The sequence below is a fragment of the Nerophis lumbriciformis genome, linkage group LG25 (assembly GCF_033978685.3).
Source record: "Nerophis lumbriciformis linkage group LG25, RoL_Nlum_v2.1, whole genome shotgun sequence".
NCBI lineage: Eukaryota > Metazoa > Chordata > Actinopteri > Syngnathiformes > Syngnathidae > Nerophis > Nerophis lumbriciformis.
Window position 1 is genome coordinate 28,489,303 of NC_084572.2, and position 20,931 is coordinate 28,510,233.

The 20,931-nt window shown below is 39.1% G+C and overlaps 1 protein-coding gene across 15 annotated transcripts in view; it reads left to right on the top strand.

Annotated features, from left to right (window-relative positions):
• The window catches only part of LOC133621762 (sorbin and SH3 domain-containing protein 2-like), a 173,278-nt gene that overhangs the window by 113,867 nt on the left and 38,480 nt on the right, over positions 1–20,931 (top strand). For 13 of the 15 annotated variants that reach the window (XM_061984100.1, XM_061984102.1, XM_061984099.1 and 10 more), the window contains 7 exons: positions 265–391; positions 460–635; positions 5,799–5,865; positions 12,074–12,124; positions 12,206–12,416; positions 12,478–12,592; positions 19,431–19,502. In XM_061984100.1, the coding sequence (XP_061840084.1) occupies positions 265–391; positions 460–635; positions 5,799–5,865; positions 12,074–12,124; positions 12,206–12,416; positions 12,478–12,592; positions 19,431–19,502 (819 nt within the window). The remainder of the gene's footprint in view (positions 1–264; positions 392–459; positions 636–5,798; positions 5,866–12,073; positions 12,125–12,205; positions 12,417–12,477; positions 12,593–19,430; positions 19,503–20,931) is intronic. The other 2 variants (XM_061984107.1, XM_061984111.1) reach the window with 1 other exon arrangement.

Here is a 20,931-nt window from a genome sequence, read left to right on the forward strand (position 1 = left end):
TTTTGTTGCACCTCTCATTATCAAACTTCTTGTTTTGTTGTTGTTTAAAATAACGTGTCGCTGTCTCCTGTTGGATGGAAGAGTTTTCCCTTTGTGTGACTGATTTGTGGTAACCAAACTAATGAAACTGTGTTTACTGTTTTGAAGTGTCCCTCTCTAACTGTCCTCACGTACAGATTCTCACCTGATTAATCATGAGATTTACTCAAGAACCACATTGTGTCATTTTGTCTTCCTGATTGTGTTTCCGGCTCGCTCCCTCAGGGCCAGTTCCTGTCCCACGCCATGAACGGGGGCACCGGTCACGCCCAGAGACCCCTCTCCCCGCCGTCTTACCCGCCTCCGCCCGCCTCACTTCGCACGGGCCTCTTGAGACCGAGTCGGAGCTCAGGTGAGCTCACTTAGCGTGAAAATGATTGGACCTGATAACACAAGGACTCCTCTCTTGTGGGCTTTTAGAAGGCAGCGAGTCGTTCACCAGAGAGTCGGTGGTGTCGGGCCTCACCAACGTCAGCCACACCGTGCCCCTCGCCCGCTTCTCGGAGGAAGAGAAGAAAGTGTCCGTCATCAAAGCCCCCCATTATGAAGGCATCGGACCTGTGGATGAGTCCGGCATCCCTATTGCCATCCGCACGGTGAGCTTCACACGCCAGGACAGCTTCAGTTAAAGCAGGGGTGTCCAAATGGTGGCCCGCCAACGTCCTAAATTTGGCCCACGAGACGGCACAAGTGTTTTCATATAATATACAAATGGTCAGCGATCTGATAGCTGCCATCTGGTGGCCAACAAAAGTAACTCAAGTCAGTAGCCATTAATTGTACATCGATGTGAATGTGTGCACAGCATTTACCTATACGACCCAATCCAAACAACCTTCCCTGGTCATTGTGCAGAAAAAAAAAATCAACCAGCACTAATATTCAACAAACATATCACACATAACACATCCTGCTCATTGAACTTTGTGGATATTATAAGAAAAACGTCCAATAAGCATAAAAAAAAAATCAAAACTACACCCATCCATTAAAAGGGATGATGGGAAAATTAAAAAAAAACTCTCTCCACACCTATCCATGTTTGGCGCATTTTAGCTACTTAATATTTCAGATTTTTACAAATTTATAAAGAGGTAGTCATGGAAGTAAACAAGGTAGGAGTTGAATTTTCACATAATCTTAATAACCAATTATAATAATTATTAATTATATATCCATTCATCCATCCATTTTCTACCGCTTGTCCCTTTTAGGGTCGCGGGGGGTGCTGGAGCATATCCATTATTTTATAATTCTATGTAATGATATTTATATATATATATTTATACACACACACATATAGTTACTTTGCTTGCTTTTAAGTATTTTTTAAAGCCCAATGTGGTACCCCAGTTAAAACGTTTGGACACTCCTGAGTTAAAGGGTCCTATGGAGTAGGAATAATTAGCATATTTAGTCTCACCTCCTCTCCATGTATCAGCAATTAGTTTTTGTGCTATAGGTGATTAAGCAAATTACTCTAATAGCTAATAAGTCATCTCATTAATTAATTTATTTTTAGTGTTGTCAAATGATTACAGTGAATTCCAGGCTATAGAGCCACCCGTATTAAAGCCGTACCCACCAAATTTTAGTTTAAATATTTTTACATATTAGCCGCACCGGACCATAAGCCACAGATATATACCGGTGCGAAAGATTTTGTAAATATTTCACATACCTTAATTGTTTCCAAATGGCGCCTTTCACACGACAGTAAAACGGATGATCAAACAAAACAGAAGTCATCATCATGGACCCACTAGCTGCTGAGGCTAGCTCTCCAATCAGCTAAACAGACTCAATAACTCCACGGTGACGTTTTGGTGAATTTATTAAACTGAAAATAATTACAAAATACAATTTATACAAAATACAAAAATAATGCCATTGTAAGTTAACAATACTAACACCAAGACTTAAAAACGTAAGCATATTCGCTAATGCTAACTACACTAGCTTAATTACGTCACGATAGCACGTACAAATATGCATGAAAACAGTCCTACAGACATCACACATAGGACAGTTTCGTAAGAACTAATTGTTTTAGATACATTGTAAAACGCTATAGACGAATACAGTAATAGACGAGACAGGATATACTTCCGGTTCAAGGCGCAAAACAGGACGTACATTTTCAACCAGAAGCACCAGCAGTGAGCAAACTCGTCCAAAAGTTGGGGCTTTAGTAAAAACAAGAACACATTTTTTTAGTGTCTGTCTGTGTTTTATTTGTTCAATACAAAACATTATGGTTGTTAGCGAAGAGAAAACCATAAATTAGCTGCATCGTTTTATTAGCCGCAGGATACAAAGTGTAGGAATAAATTAGGAAAATACAGTAAAGTTTTACAATCAGATTAATCATGTTTTAACTTTTATTCATCAAGATCAATCAAAGTCAATTACTTCTCACTTAACCTTTGCACTGATGTATGCATTGACCTGGCCATTAACCGATATAGGATATCAGCAAAAAAACAAGTATCGGATAATATCCACTTGCATCTAAAATGTCCGATACAAGTAGCCCTGCAGCTTGTTTACTTGTGTAAAACTCACAGTTAACATCTAAATGTCCTCTATTAATACACACAGTTGGACTTTACTTCTATTTGGTCAAGTCATTTACAAAAGGTAAACATGGTAGGCTATAGGCTACTAAGAGCTAGCAGCTACACAACAGTTAAGCACACAAAAGCACACATGCTAGAGATACGCAACAAGTGTCCTTCATTGAACAATATTGCAGTCTAAAGCAGCATTTTTGTCAATATAAACAAGTATCAAATAAGTATAGTTGCAAATTACTTACACATACATTGTCTCCAAGGTAGACGTGTTTTAGAAAGTATCCAGTAACAAACGTGTCCCTATCATGAATTGTTGTGGCCAAAAAACGGCGTAAGTCCATTCCAGATGGTTAATAATAAATAGGTTAGTGTTTTTCATACCTACCATTGTTCTCCTTTTGACTACTTTCACTTGATAAAACCTTTTCTAACATTCCACAAATAATACAAGTATGTATGAATTCTGCTGATATCGGTATAAGCCACTACTCAAGGCTCCAATATCGGTATTTAGAAAAAATACTACTTCAAACAAAGTCTGTACCGCTCGCAAAGTTTTGAAAAATGTTTTTTTTAAAATGATAACAAGCCCAGAATGCATGATGTACTGTGGGGAAAAAATGGTTTAAAAAACCAAACAAGTTACAGTAACTTTTTTTCAAGAGACGCTTAAAAATAGCAGAGTTTAAGGAGCATTGAGGACATACTGTAAGAAGCTGGGTGAAAGTGAAAAAAAGAGTCCAGTAGAAGAGCAGATGCGCCTTATTGTGAGCAGACAAACATTTTTGCGGCCTCTCTATTTGGTAACCGTGGAGAGTGAAGTGGTAATTGTCGTCCCCCCCCCCACCACCACCACCACCACCAATCCACTCTCTCTTTTTGGCCTGGCTCAGTCGCTACTAACCGGGCCAACACTCACCCTCTCCTCTATGGAGCCTCTTTTCTGAGCCCAGGCCAAACACAGTGTTTAGTGCCACCGAATAAAGAGAGGATTAACTGCTAGTGGCTCTTAGATCTATAATGAGTACACAAAGGCGCGCATACCACACTCGCTGATGTGGTTTTTAAATGTCAGCGTTGCTAATGTAGACGCACACCTGCAGATGTTTCTTTGTGTTATTATGTTGGTACAGTCATACAACGCACACTGAAAAACACAATTATTGTGCGCTGGATGGTATAATATCATTATTTATACTCTTAATGCAACAACAATCAAGCATTTGTAATAGTTATAGTAGTAACAGCAACAGTCCGTTACAGGGTCAATCTGTGACCATCTTAAAACCTTGAAATAGCCGTACAGGAAGTGTTCCGAGTCACATTTAACATTTTTGTCAAACTTAATGAAATATTGGTTTACGTCATACAGAACGGCAATTTGAACTCAGTCAAATTCTGAATTGCACAACCTCAAGTGCATTCAACTTAAGAAGTCTAATTTTAAATTCATATTTTCTGTATTTATTTGTCAATCCAAGTTGACATAAGTCATTCACATGCATTATTTTGTTTAAACCAATTTAAAAAGTGTTAGTACAAATAATTAGGGGTGCTGAATTTTTTTTATTTACATCTGAATCCCTATTATTTTTAATCCGATTTTATATAAATTCTTAATTTTGAAGATTTTTTTTCTTTCCAAGAATCCATATTTAATGGAGCACTGCATTATTATTTTTATTGAATTTATTATTATTTTATATTAAATATCTTGAAATTCTTAAGGTTTTGCGATCAATCAGAACTATTAAGCAGCTAAAATGCGCTAAATATGGATACGTTTTGCAATTTTTCCATCATGTATTGTCATGGATTTAAATGGGTATCATTTTGAATTTGTTATGGTGATTACCGTATTTTCCGCACCATAAGGCGCCCTGGGTTATAAGCCGCGCCTTCAATGAACGGCATATTTCAAAACTTTGTCCACCTATAAGCCGCCCCGTGTTGTAAGCCGCATCTAACTGCGCTAAAGGAATGTCAAAAAAACAGTCAAATAGGTCAGTCAAACTTTAATAATATATTAAAACCAGCGTGATGTGGGCGCGCATGGAATCGTATATCAACATGGACAGAGCTGCGTGAAAAAAGCCACCCGGCCTCTTCGCGTAAACTTAAACTTACCTTAACCACTCGCTCATCTTTTCTTCATCCATCCCTTCGAGTTAGCTTTTATGATGACGCCGGCTGGAAAGGTCTCTTTTGGCAAGGTCTTCCTTTTGAATATCACCATGGGTGGAAGTTTCTGGCCATTAGCATGGCAAGCTAGAACCACAGTGAAGGATGACTTCTCATTCCCTGTGGTGCGAATATTCACCGTACGTGCTCCCGTTGTATCCACAGTGCGGTTCACAGGAATATCAGTTGCTGTGAAATAGTAATCCGTGTGCGGATGGAGAGATTGCGTCTTTTCATGAACCGGATCCCTGACGCTTAGTAGGAGCCATTTTGTGGTCTTTACAGATGTAAACACACAAAGGAAATGAAACGTACCGGTACGGTAATATCCGCACGCTTTTTCTTCTTCTACGCGGGCGGGTGGTTGCTTACAGTAGAAGAAGAAGCGCTTCCTGTTCTATGGGGGCGGGTGCTTACCTTGGCGGTTGCTTGCGTAGAAGAAGAAGCGCTTCCTGTTCTACCGGGAAAAAAGATGGCGGCTGTTTACCGTAGTTGCGAGATCGAAACTTTATGAAAATGAATCGTAATATTAATCCATATATAAAGCGCACCGGGTTAAAAGCCGCACTGTCAGCTTTTGAGTAAATTTGTGGTTTTTAGGTGCGGCTAATAGTGCGGAAAATACGGTAGACATTTTTTTGTAACATCCACATAGTTCAGTGTGTTATATGTTGCCGTTTTGTGTTGGTCACATTTTTTTGTTGGCCATGACTAAGGAAGGTTGTTTGGATTGGGTCATATAAGTATATTATGTGCTGTGTTTGCTTCAAATCACAATTCACGGTCATTGACCTGAATTACTCACAAATCTGCAGCAATCAGATTGTCAGATATTTGAAAATAATTTGAAAACACCCAGCCAGATTCCTTAATAAACTCTTGAGGTCTCACGGGCCAAACTGACACCCCTGTCATAAACAGTCTCTAAGGACAAATGTTATGGTGTTTTAAAAGTCACATTCATAGCACACGGAGCATTGAAGTATGTCTCTCTCCACACAGACGGTGGACAGACCCAAGGACTGGTACAAGACCATGTTCAAGCAGATCCACAAGGTGCACAAAGCAGGTATGCGTAACGTGGCCTCCTGCAGGCCACTTAAGATATATACCTCCTTTCATTGTGTCCCCTTCTCATTTCTCGTTCTCGTTAACGCTGACCCTACGAGACCCGCGAGCCAGAACTCATTAGGCCGTGAAAAAGGAGCAGGAACGGCGAGCACTCGCTAATAAAGACACAATCCACCCTGGGAAATGTGCTCCAATTTAGCGGGTTAGACGGCGAAAGTCCGTAAAAGGCTTGTTTGTTCCCGATCGCTCAGGCTCTCTGTCTGTTGCAATCAACAAGCAAATACCGACAACAACTCTTGCGTAATTGTGCGTCTAATAATCCCAATGACTAGCCACGTCCTTTAGTGGCAGGCAAAGACGCCTCAGCGGGGGTGCAGCAGACCTCCAGACAGGCAAATCTAAAAAGTCCTTTTGTTGCCGGAGCTGAAAGTAAAAGTCACCATGTTTGTTTTGAATGTTCATACCAAAGAAATACATATGTCAGAAATAACAACCCTTTAGAGCAGGGGTGTCAAACTAATTTTAGCTCAGGGGCTGCATAGAGGAAAATCTGTTCCGAAGCGGGCCATACTGGTAAAATCATGGAATAATAATGTAAAAATAAAGACAACTTTAAAATTGTTTTCTTTGTCCCACTTCGGCCAAAAATAGAACAAGAACATTCTGAAAATATACACGTTATAAATAATCCTCTTGGCAAAACACTTTAAATCCGTTTAAAATTCTGAGGAAAACATTGGTTTCAAAAACACCATGAAGTACACAATGAACTGAGACTTTGTCTCAGCGTATTTACAAAGCCATTAAGATTCAAGATTCAATTCAAGATTCAAGATGCTTTATTATTGTCCATTCTTTAACATGTACAAGACACATAAGAACTGAAATTTCATTTTCGGCACAGTCCCACTAAGAGCAGACATACGTTACAGTGAGACAAGACGGGACCACAAACTGATCAGCCACTTACGCCGCTCCTTAGAAAAGATGGGAAAAAGGTGATATTGGGAAAGGGGGGAAGAGTAAAAAATATCAGTCTAAGGCTGGACCCTCGGGAGGGGGTCCAGACTGAGTCCAAGGAAAAAAACCTCACATAGTATAGCGCACATAAACATGTTACATATAATCACAACTCGCAACAGAGGCGGGGGGATTTGGGGCCCTGGAGGCCGGCCTGCTGCTATAAAGCGCTACTAGCCATCCATAACCCCGTTGGTTGAGGAAGGGGCGGGTGCGTGCATGTATGGCCAATTAATTTGGGTGTGATGTTGAAATGTTTTTGTGGACTGGGGCCGATCTCAAAGTTCGACACCAGGTGTTGTTGAGAAAAAGGGAGGTCAAAAGCATCCATCGTTGAGCTGTCCTCGGGGGTCTTTTTCAGAACAGTCTGTTCCTGATAGCGTCAAGGCCATTCGAGGGAGTCAAATCGTAGATTAGGATGTTGTTTTCCGCGAGCAGTCAGAAAAAACAATGACTTGCCTGCTCTATTTGTCCATGCTGGTTTCTCTCAAATTCAATTCAATTCTCCTTCTCAGCAAACTTCTCCATGATGAGATCCATCTTGCGATTCAGTTCAGAAATCGCCACAGTCTGTGTTCCCACAGCCAGGCCCAATCCTTCCATTGCGACGAACAGCCGTTGGGCTCCTTGAGTGGCTGCCATCGTCTTCCAAATTTGACGATACACCAGAGCAATGCCCAGCCCAATCAGCAGGTGTCCCGCGATCACGGTTCCAAATAGGTAGATGTCTTCCACATCCTCGATGGAAAGGACTGAGAGGCACATGATTCTCCATTTATCCCAGGAGTCTCTCACATACCCCGCAGCAATGGTTCATCGGGGCAGCCAGGCTCCCCCGAACCTCTTTTCCTTGTCGAAAAGACAAGGAAAGACTCTCGAGAGTCCAGCTGATCATATCCATGTTTGATGTTTAGATTTGAGGACAGCGCAAAAAAAGAGACTTCAAAAAAGTTCAGACAAGACAAAAACGAAGACAGCAAGCAGGGAAGGAGGGAGCGGAGAAAAATGCGACCGCCCTCACTAGAAGCAAGACAGAAACTTTATGCACTTCCTGTTCAGCATGCTCATGTTGGCGGTTGACCCTTAAAGACGTTTTTGGAAAACCGCCGCATTGGTGACATCTGCAATTGTCACAACACATTCATGTATCATCTTTCAAACATTACCTTTACCATTACCATAATCATAACAATTGTCAAAATGACACCATAATAGCCAAACTAAAGGTAGCATAACTGTCTGTTTTAATAGATGTCATCAATGTTTAAACCTGACATCTTCTATCGTACACAATGGAATTTTACAAGCCTTTGACTTGGTGCAACAAAGACAGCTTTTGTCTGTTCACTGGGAACTCAGAGAACGGAAAGTTTTTTGATAATTTACATACAATTTTTCTGACAATAACTACAAATGTAATACATGTTAACATGATAGATTTAAGCATAAAATAAAATAGATCATACAACAAATGTGGAAACACACATTTTTACAATGGAGTTCAGGGTGCGCATCGTGCATTCAACCAATTGCGAGCGCTGCACGAAATTCTAACTACTTTAAAGATGATAGTCATGTTCACTTAAGTCTTTGCATCTTACCGTTTCATTATTTTATCTGTAGAGTGGATCATTTACAATGAAAAAAGGTGTTGTGCGTCGCTACAGCAGTAGTCTGCCGCCAGCCACAACAGGAGCAGCTGATTGCTTGCACCTGCGCTGATTGGAGTTAGTGGCAGCCAATCCAGAGGGCGCTTAAAGTCAGCTGACACGCCATCTTTAAACAGTGTCATGTGTGACGTGGGTTACACTTGAATTGTTATTGCGACATCCAGTGGACACATTTAGAACAGCAGTTTCTTTCGTTCAAAAATTGCAGCTCATTTTTATACTTAGCATACTCATTTTTGCGGGCCGGATTAAACCTGTTCGCGGGCCGTACGTTTGACACCCCTGCTGTAGAGTGCAAACGTGAGGGAGAAGTTGGAACCATGTGTCGAGAAGCTCCACAGCTGGCTGATCAAGGCATGGATGTTGGCTGGCAATACGAGACTAAATATAGAGGCGGCCAATGGGAGTGTCGTGGCTCAACCACTGCGCCACACAACGTGAGGACTTTTTCACGGAGGGCTTAAAATGTCACACTTGCTTGGACGCCTGCCAAATACTGAGACAACACAACCTTTTGGCACAGACGCGGCCCAGCTTTCTTGGTGTCTCTTCATACGGGTTGGAAAAGAAAAAGCCAGTGTCTTCGAGCCACTGTTGCCGCGACAACCTGATTGTTTTGTCGAACAGCAACCACATATGCGGCAATAAACGCCTTTACTATGTCCGCTCGATTATCAAGGGGCTATGGTTAGGAGAATTTGATTATATTAGATAGATAGATAGATAGTACTTTATTGATTCCTTCAGGAGAGTTCCCTCAGGAAAATTAAAATTCCAGCAGCAGTGTACAGAATTGAGATAGAATTTGAAAAAGTAAATAATGGAGGTATAAATGGAAATAAAATAGAAAATATAACAATAAGAATTAAAATATAACAGTAAAAATAAAAATATAACAAGAGAAACTAGGCAGTAGAAAATGTAGAAAAACGATAATACTGTCGATTATATGAGAGCTGTGATGTGTATATTGCACCTGTAAAATTTATTGCACTGTTATTGCTGTTTATTGCACTGTTTTTGTTGCAGTTTATTTTAATATTGTTGATGCTTTGCGTCCCCTGTCATCCTAGTACCCCCCCTTCTCCCCTGAGAGGTGTTGTACAGTCTGATGGCGTACGGGACAAAGGAGTTTTTTAGTCTATTAGTCCTGCACTTGGGATGAAGCAGTCTAGCACTGAACAGGCTCCTCTGACTACTGATAACGGTATGCAGAGGAGTTTTTCCGCACTCCTCTTCTCTGCCACCGTCACCAGAGCGCAGTCTTAGGAACAGCCAGGATACTGTGCAGAACCCTCAAACTCCACAGGCCTCTGGTAGAGGACCCGAGCTTGAGGATGACACAGATACCACCCCACCGGGGTGAGAAGGAGATTTATGTATATAAATATATATATATATATATATATATATATATATATATATATATATATATATATATATATATATATATATATATATATATAAAATAATTATTAGAATTGGATATTAAGAGTATGTGAAAGTTCAACTCCTACCTTGTTTACTTCTGCGACAACCTCCTTAAGGTTTTTTGATCAATCAGAAATATCAAGCAGCTAAACTGGGCCAACATGGATCAATGTGGAGAGAGTATTTTGCATTTTTCCCATCATCCATTGTAATGTATTTAAATGGGTGTAATTTAAAAAAAATGTTTTATGTTGATTGGACGTTTTTTATTATATCCACAAAGTTCAAAGAGCCGGTTGTGTTATGTGTGACCAGGTTTGTCGACTTTTTGCTGGTTGTTTTTTTTTCTGCACCAGGACCAGGGAAAGTTGTTTGGATTGGGTCATAGCAATAGACGCTGTGCTATGTGTCCTTGCAAGTACAATTAATTGTTGAGTAAGTTTCTTTGGCCACCAGATGGCACCAAAATAGCAGTTATTAGACCGCTGGCATATTTGTAATTGATATAAATACACCACTCTTGGCCATATTGCTTATCAAACTCGTTCCGCCTCGCGGGCCGAATTGAAGACATCTAAGTTGAACACGCTGGTGGGCCGCATTTCGCCCGCAGGCCGTAGTTTGGACACCCCTGCTCTAGATCAACTTCAGATCTAAGATGTTATTATTTTTTCCACCTTTTTTTGGTTTGTTTGATCTATGCTCTTTTTGTCAAAGGAAACTGTTTTTTTATGGCAACCACACAAAATTTGAATATTTTCCCCAAAAATTATTTCAAAGTGGAATATGTGATGTGAATTAATTAGAGGTTTAATTGTGTCAATAATTCTTAACCACATTGATTTTGTTCATAACAACATTGATTTTGAGTCAGTATTATTTTTTGAGAAATGACAGTTTTAAATTAAAAAAACAGCCTGCATTGTTTTTAGGGGTGTGGGAAAAAATCGATTCGAATTAAAATCGCGATTCTCACGTTGTACGATTCAGTATCGATTCTCATTTTTCAAAAATAGATTTTTATTTATTTTTATTTATTTTATTTATTTTTTTATTAATCAATCCAACAAAATAATACACAGCAATACCATAACAATGCAATCCAATTCCAAAACCAAACCCGACCCAGCAACACTCAGAACTGCAATAAACAGAGCAATTGAGAGGAGACACAAACACGACACAGAACAATCCAAAAGTAGTGAAACAAAAATGTATATTATCAACAACAGTATCAATATTAGTAACAATTTCAACATAGCAGTGATTAAAATTCCCTCATTGACATTATCATTAGACATTTATTAAAAATAAAAATAAAAAAACATTTAAAAAAAAAAGAACAATAGTGTCACAGTGGCTTACACTTGCATCGCATCTCATAAGTTTGACAACACATTGTGTCTAATATTTTCACAAAGATAAAATAAGTCATATTTTTGGTTCATTTAATAGTTAAAACAAATTTACATTATTGTAATAATTTGATAAAACATTGTCCTTTACAATTATAAAAGCTTTTTACAAATATCTACTACTCTGCTTGCATGTCAGCAAACTGGGGTAGATCCTGCTGAAATCCTATGTATTGAATGAATGGTGAATTGTTTTGAATCGGAAAAATTTGTTTTTGAATCCAGAATCGCGTTGAATCGAAAAAATTGATTTATTATCGAATCGTGACCCCAAGAATCGATATTGAATCGAATTGTGGGACACCCAAAGATTCGCAGCCCTAATTGTTTTTTATAATTTAGTATTTAGTTTTTTTACAATGTCCCCGGGCCGCACTTTGGACACCCCTAATGTAAACATCAGCGTTGCAGCTGGGCACGTGCAAATTCTCTACGAAATTGCATATTGTAGTTATTAATAAAGTTAAAAAACATAAATCACATGTAAGGAGTTTTTACATTTAATAAACAGCCTGGGTCCATTTATCACCTACTAAAGATGAATTGCGGTCCAATAAAAAGGCCCTGGTTATGATCAAAGCCTTTACAGTGCACAGCATCTTAGACTGTAAGATGCCCAGTGGGATACATTACTGTGGACGTGACCTAACTTGACCTAAATTCTCTCCAGATGATGACTATTCTGACACCTACAGTGCAACGTATGCCGTCATCAATAATGGTGAGAGATGCGTTATTATTAAGCCTGTTGAATTTGCCTTTAGAAGAAGATATTTTAATCTGTTTTTGTCTTTCATAAAAGATGACTACAGCGTGCCCCCCAGCGCCACCACGTCCCACCCGGCCCCAAGGACTCACACGTACAGACCTCTCTCCAAGAGCCTCTCGGACAACGGCGGCCACCTCTCCGCCCGGGATCCTTCACCGTCCCCCGTACCTCCGCCGCCACCGCCGCCTATGCCCTCGCTGCTCCAGCTGAGGGCCCGAGACAGTGACAGAGACACGCCAGATATGTGAGAAATGTTATTAAAACACTTACTTGAGGACAATTATGATTGTGGTCTCCCTCTGCAGGAATGAATGGGGTCCACCTGACAGGAGAGTGGACACACGGAAGTATCGAGCCGAGCCTCGCAGTATTTTTGAATATGAGCCCGGGAAGTCCTCAATTTTAGAGCAAGACAGACCTGTGAGTATCTTTTATTTTTAATCCTTCTTAAAAGAATGAACTCCAGATGGTCTAGAGCAGTGGTTCTCAAATGGGGGTACGCGTGCCCCTGGGGGTACTTGAAGGTGTGCCAAGGGGTACGTGAGATTTTTTTTAAATATTCTAAAAATAGTAACAATTCAAAAATCCTTTATAAATATAAATAAAAACCTATCTTTTTTTTCAAATAGTTCAAGAAAGACCACTATAAATGAGCAATATTTTGCACTGTTATACTATTTAATAAATCAGAAACTGATGACATAGTGCTGTATTTTACTTCTTTATCTCTTTTTTTTAACCAAAAATGCTTTGGTCTGTTTAGGGGGTACTTGAATTAAAAAAAAATTCACAGGGGGTACATCACTGAAAAAAGGTTGAGAACCACTGGTCTAGAGAAGCCCAGAATCAGCTATAAAATCATGTTGAGACAATGGATGCACATTTCAACCAATTGCCGAAAAACAGTCATTGGAATAATTAACTTTTCTTAATAATATTTTCTAATATTTTTGCACTCACAAAAAACACGACACGGGAATGACATTTTTTGTTACAAGTAGATTAATGGGCCGCGAAACGTGCTTGCAAATTCCGGAGCTTGAGTGACAAAAAGAGCACGTTTGGGAAGTCTGTTATGGTTGCTACTTTGCTAGTATGCCTCATCAATAATAATCACTGAACTCAACAAAAAAAAAAAAGTCAATTGTTTTCCGCATTTACGCAACCGCGCCAATAAAACAGAGCCCGCTGTTAAACTCAGAATAATATCATCGAAATTGACATAAATGCGAGTGAATGTTCTCATTGTGAGGAGAAGGAACACTTGTTTGGGAAAATAATGTGTCCGATAGCGCTCATTCAGCCCCGACACACTCAAACTAAAGAATGTTGAAACTTGATTAACGTGGACCCCGACTTAAACAAGTTGAAAAACTTATTCGGGTGTTACCATTTAGTGGTCAATTGTACGGAATATGTACTGTACTGTGCAATCTACTAATAAAAGTTTCAATCAATCAGTCAAACGGTCACTTAAAACAGCGACTAAACTACGAAGCTAAAGCTAGAAAGAACAATCCATACACACACAACCCATCTCATCTGCTTGTGTTGTTGTGAACGACATCATGGATGTAACATCAATGTACAAACAGCAGTCGCCTAAGGTGAGTCGCTTCTGTACTCGTCAAGCTGCGAACAGCAGCACAGCACACTTCCCCCCCTTCACAATAATAGCGTGGTGCGCCACATCCGGTTTAACTGCGCTTACAAAATAAAGGTTTCAAAAAAGTACTTTAAACGAGCATAATGTGCTTAAAGCACTTATTGATACATTACACAATTATGCTTTGACCTAAAATACTGGTCAGAATTGTCCAAAGATGTATTACACCAATAAATGAGGATTTTGTGCACTTAATTAACAAACATTTTATTAGATTTTATTTGACACAAAAAGCACACACTCTATGGTGATAAAATAAGTGTAAAAGGTAAAAAACGGAATTAAAAAAAATGTAAACGCAAAAACTTAATTGTGTTATGCTATTGTTATTTTAATTAATTTTTATTATTGTTTTACTTTTGGTTTATTCATTACTTATTTTGATTAATTTGGTTTATCTCTATGTAAAGTTGAGTTTTGGTGGTACAATAATTACTCATGATAATCGTGTGATTAATTATTCGTGATTACAATATCAATCAAAATAATTGTGATTATTATTTTGGCCATAATCGTCCAGCTCTATTAAAATGCGGAATTGTAGCAAAACTGAATAAATGCAGCATTCAATCGCACTTAGTTTGCTTCCCTTCTATATTTATACCTTTTCCTGATCAACCGGTTCTGAATAGAACTTCAGTCTTTTTTTATTCAGCATGACGGCTAAAGACTGTGTAGTTCTGCTATCCCTGTTTCGATTACTTCACCTCAGCCCATTTATCAGTCCCTCCAGAATTTAGCAGGTTTTTTTTGCGACCTCAAGGTCCTGAAAATGCTGCATCTTTTTCAGAAAGTTGTTTTTTCTTTTCAATTACATTGAATCAACTTGTGATTTTATGAATTTGTTATCAATGTTTTAAGTATTCCTTGTAACCTTAACCCCCAAAAAATTGAAAAAAAAATACTATATTGATGTTTTTCTTGTTTTATACAACGCAGACTTAAAAGTAGACACTAGATGTCAGTAAAAGCACAAATTCAGAGCTTATAGTCAAATTACTGTACAGTTTTAATGAATCATAACTGACGGTAGTAATAATTGACTACATTTATAGAAACACCACCAAAGGCTTCCTTATTGTCCGCTGTCTGCTCTGTTGTCCACAAGTTGCAAACATTTTCCGTGTTTATTTTACACTTGAAAAGTGTTTGTCCGTCTTAAACATTGATTTACGTTCCAACACTTTTAACCCCACTCGTTAAGATCATGTGTGAATTGTTACATTTTTACTCGTAAATGAGAAACAGTAAGAGATTATCATCACACTTCAACATCTCTAACATGTAAATGGATATTTGAAGTTTAAATAAATAAATCCATGTAATATAGGAAGTGAGGACGCTGCTGTGTTGTTCAATGTTTACTACATTACCCAGACGGCTTAGCGCCGTAGAGCAGGAGCAGGAAGTTGTTTTGATTTGTGCGGGAGGGTAACAGTTGTGCCGTTTGAGTATTAAAGAGTCGGACAGTCAGAGACAAATTAGTTTCGGCCAATATGTACGGGAAAATTGCAAGCATTGGACAAAGTGGCGAGGACGCACATAATTCGCGGGGATTGGTTGAATTCTGGCCGGACTGGTTAGGCCAAGCTACACTAGTTGGGCTTGAAGTACTGGGGCCCTCTGTTGGTGGTGGTGAAGTACTGCATTTCATTGCCATGCGGCCACACAGAATGTAACCCCCAAAATATAAACGATACAAAAATAAAAGAATGTACCCCGCAAAATATAAATAATAAAAATTAAACATAAAAATAAAGCCCAAAAAAGTAATGATAATAAAATATCAAAATAGAATTGCACCAAAAAAAAAAAATGATAGGATGTAACCCAAAAATATTAATAACAATTTAAAGATAGAAAGTAAAAATTGATAATAGAAAAATACATGTGGAATTTAACCCCAAAAAATAACAATAAAATAATTATAAAGAATGTAAACCAAAATAATTAATAATAAAAAAATAAGATGTATCCTGAATAAAATTATAATAAAAAAATAAAAATAAATTCTGACCCTAAATAATAAAAATATTTAATACAATTTGACCCACTGGTCCACAACTTCCTTGACTTTTAGAGTGTGTTTCATTGATATGGCTGCAATACTGAGTTGCACTTTTACTTGTATTTACCAAGCAGAGATCCACAGTGTGGCTGTGATCGTGTTGTTATTTTGTGGTGATTTGTCTTTGAAAAAATAGGCCTATTAAGTTAATTTAACAGTCATATTTATATCATTTAAAAAAAGACACACGAAAAGAATTTAGTGAAATGCATCAGTTTTTCATCCTCATCCTTGCTTTTTTTATGACCGGGGTGTTTAAAGTGCATCCTGTGAGCCATTTCCGGGGACATTTGCTACCTGCAGGGCAAGATTTATTGGCTTTAGTATTAGATAATATGTAGAACTGCTGTCAATATCGGAAGGGTCGCCTTCTTAGCAGTGTCGTTACTCAGGCTCGCGCCAATTTGAAGCAGACAGCCCAGAAAAGAAATGGGAAGTCTGTGCGGAAGGAAACGAGTTAGAAGAAATTAACATTCAGCTGTTTTGTAATGTAGCGAGTGCAGTAACACATGAGTCACCCTGATAGACCGAGAAGAGACAACGGCCATTGCACAAGATCCCTGCTGGGTCGTTAATTATAACGCTGAGTAGACATCCCGCTCCTCATTGTGTTGCTTTTTTGTGTGTTTTATTGCACTGTGCTGTCAGCAGCCAGCTTTAAGCCTCACACTTTTTCAGGCTGACTCATCTTTCCTAAAAACAGATGCGACAACACCTTCGAAAACATGCCCTGGCATCTGTGCAGGAGCAGGAATAAAACAGGAAGAAGTGACTATAGTGCTCGACAGTAATCTCGTTTAGATGCATGTAAATATTTACATAATGCTGCCTTGATTTGATTGGGTAATTAGAAGGCTGATTGCCGACTCTAATGGCCTTCTTGTTGCCGAGGGCATGCAACGGCCTTTTCAATTTCATGTGTATAATGGGACTTTCTCCACAGTTCTCATGCGTAGTTAGCATGTGAGCCAGTGAAAAAATAAAAAGAGATACATTTTTCATAATGCAGTGGATACTCCAGCATAATCAATTTCAGGATTTGTTCAACCTTCAAAATAAAATACAAAAATTATGTAATTACAATTATATTTACTTTTTTTGAATTGTTATCGAATATTATATGTGTTCTTTAATGTTGTAACATTTTCAATGGTTTCTGTCGAACTGCAATCCATCTGTGGCGCATGACAGCTAACTCGTGTAGCAGTCAGATTCAATTTACTAAACAAACACAGCTGTCATTGTGTCTATAATCACACCACGACATCAATAAATGAATCACAAACACTTAGAAGACGCCAATGATGCTTCAAATGCATCTCTTAACCTCTTAAGGCTCAAGCTGTTTGTTTACATGCTTTTTTTATTTCTCTTTGCTATTTGGGCTTATTGGACCCTAATTAGAATTAAAAACTGTGAATCATCTTTTTATATGATGTACTTAGTCCATAAGTAACAAACGTGTACTTCATGTTTAGTGACATGCTAATTCTTATTTTTACACTTTTTTTTTCAAATTCCATTGTATGTTATACTCTTCTAAAACCACCAGATGGCAGTATAAGTGTCCACATAAGCGGCCATGAGACCCCAATTCAGTAGTGTAGACAATTTTGGAAATAAGAGCTAAAAGGTGCTGTCCACGCATGTGGCCACTCAGGCCTTTAGAGGTTAAAGAGCAAAACCGTAAGCGGGAGTGAACCTTTCGAACTAAAAGGTTTCAATATAAGCATCTCCGCATAAACATGGAGAATTCTGAACAGGTAGCGCCAAAAATAGTTAGGACGAGATGCGACAGCGCGCTATAGCATTGACGTGCCTACGTGGTGGCCATCTTAGCGGGGGCTACGTTGAAATCGCCATGTAAAATCGCTAATGCTAATCAGTAGCAGGTCAGTAGCAAAATCAATGTATTTTTGGAAAAGTGAAGCCATACTTTACTTGCATTGGAGGCATTTTTTGGCATTAAAAATTGTAATATTACCCAGAGGTAGTTTGGCTGAGTCTACTCTCAGTGCTGCTGGAGTGATCACAAAGTGCAGAAGTGCGAAGAGTACGACCGAGTCGGCAACCGGGAGTGATGTCACGCACAACCCTGCTACCGTAACATGGGGCCGTTGGATTTCACGTGAATCGGTGCCCGGTAGGATCGGTACCAGAAAATACTGGATGTATACCCTAGAAGAGTGGTCCCCAACCACCGGGCCGCAGCCCGGTACCGGTCCGTGGATCGATTGGTACCGGGCTGCACAAGAAATGTAAAAAAAAAAAAAAATTGTTTTTTCATTAAATCAACATAAAAAACACAAGATACACTTACAATTAGTGCACCAACCCAAAAAACCTCCAGATGTTTACCTTATCCCAATAAACATCTGTTCAGTATTTTAACATAAAAGTGTTTGATTGTGAGGCATTAAAAGCCACAAAATGCAACGGGTCCATCAGACCCACAAACGCTGGCTGAGTAACAACAATATAAACGTTGCACGGAAAATTTATCTGCCAGATTCTGCATCCCACAGGGATTCTTCTTTTGTTTTGATTCTTCTTGTTTGTCAACACTGTCTGCTCTCATTTTGTCGCACATTTGACCCTCTGATGTTCTGTGTACCTACACTCTGTCCTCCGTGTGTGTGTGTGTGTGTGTGTGTGTGTGTGTGTGTGTGTGTGTGTGTGTGTGTGTGTGTGTGTGTGTGTGTGTGTGTGTGTGTGTGTATATGTGTGTGTGTGTGTGTGTGTGTGTGTGTGTGTGTGTGTGTGTGTGTGTGTGTGTGTGTGTGTGTGTGGTACACAGAACATCAATTTCCACACTGCTATTAGCCCTGGGTCCAGTGGACCCGGACATCTTGTATGTAATAGAAATATGTAGGGGGGGTGTATGGTGTGTGGTCATTAAATATGTATTCTGATATATGTTCTTCACAGAAAATGAGCCAAAGTCAGTGAGTCTCAGTTTGAAAAATTAATTAATTGTATCATTTTTCTTTTAATAAAAAATGAAAACGGGTCCCACAGACCCGAACACCACACAAGGGTTAAGGAATTCCTATGTGATTTCCACACAAGCATGTCTGGATGACTCGCCTCCATCTTTCTGACGTCACTTCCTGTGTGGGGCGCGGACTTTCTGGCGACACTTCCTCCCCGAACTCACTTTGTAAACGATTAATGAGTCCATACAAAGCTAAGAGCCAGAGATTCAAGAAATGGACGGCGCACTTACCCGTGTAAAAATTTGTCCGAGAAGGGGTGGCCTTAAACGGTGATTTAGTGTGGCTGAAACGAGGCTTATGCTAAATAATTACTCGTTTAAGGGGTTATCCGGCTTAGTGTAGACATGGCCTAAGAGAGTCCAAACATCTCCATGCTCAATCAAACCGGGCCCATGTCCACCTCCTTTATGTCCTAACCATACGTTCCATGTCTCTTCTTGATGTCACTTCTCTCCATCCTTGTGTTTCTTCCACCTACTCTCTCTCTCTCTCTCTCTCTCTGTCACTCTCACGCTTTTTTTTTCCCAGACCTATGATGACATAGATTTAGAGAACGAGCCTTGGTATAAGTTCTTTTCCGAGCTGGAGTTTGGTCGTCCGGTAAGTCAGGCCCTGGCGTGTTTTATTTGCGCAAAAACCAAACCTCGCCGCCTTAGGCCTGCACCCGCTTTCCTCCAACCACCCCTGTGGTTTTTAGGACTATGTACTGTGTGTTTGTGTGTGTTTTGAGCACCCGTAGGTAGACTGGTTGGGGCTAGCGAGCTGTGTGCGCATGGTGTGTCCTACCTGTCGGGGGGGCTGTGACTCCTCTACCACCTCCTGTATGTTGGCTAGCAGCTGTGGAAATATTCACCAACAAAGTTTGCCACAGAATGATTTGGAGTGCAGGAGAAAATGGCAAAGTGTACTCAGGAGAAAAACTGCTCAGTCAGCATTAATTAGCGACAACCGTGACAACATTTTATAGTGGACGCAGAGCTGGTAAATGATGCATTGGACTGCAAACTCAGCTCGTGCCATCTTTTAGAGTTTTTTTTGTTTGTTTGTTTGTTTGTTTTTAAGAGGTTGCCTACAGCCACAGGCGCCAATGTCAATTAGAGACCCTAGTGGTAAATTGCTAGAGAAGTGATTCTTAAACTGTGGTACGCAGGCTCGATCTAGCGGTATGCCAAATATTCACATAATTAAATATTCAAACTGTGTGAAACGGGACAGTGGCCAAAAATATGAAATATGCTTGTTAACTGTCTTGTTTTTAATGAATATTCAGGCCTACTACGCTACTGTATTTTAATGTTGATCATTATGGTGGTACTTAAAAAGCCAAGCATACTTGCCAACCCTCCCGAATTTTCCAGGAGACTCCCGAAATTCAGCGCCTCTCCCGAAAACCTCCCGGGACAAATATAATCTCCCGATTTTCGGCCGGAGCTGGAGACCACGCCCCCTCCAGCTCCATGCGGACCTGAGTGAGGACAGCCTTTTTTCACGACGGAAGGACAACAGGGTGACAAGAAATAAATCATCCAGACTAGAGATAAATTGTATTATTATGTTTATCTTACCTAAAAATAAATATATTTATTAATTAAAAAAAAAAAAAAAAAACTAAATACATTTTTACTATATTTTGCTAAAAACATCAAAATTAATTGTATTTTTATTTGTATTTTTTCTGACTCCTTATTACATCCAGCCATAGAATTATACATTAAAATAAACATATTTGAAATAATTAATTTTAAATTATCATAATAATTCATTTAAAATGACCATATTTAATTATTAAAATAATTGCTTGTTTATCAACAACTTTAGCATTTTATTCATTACATTTTGAAGCTCTCAGAAGCCAAGTTATGTTATATTCCTTAATATTTATTTATGCACGTTTGAAGTATCAATTATCTAAACACAGTTTTGTTTGCATATTTTCAGGATGTAGTTATATATATATGAAATACTTGACTTGGTGAACTCTAGTTGTCAATATACTCCTCCCCTCTTAACCACGCCCCCAACCACGCCC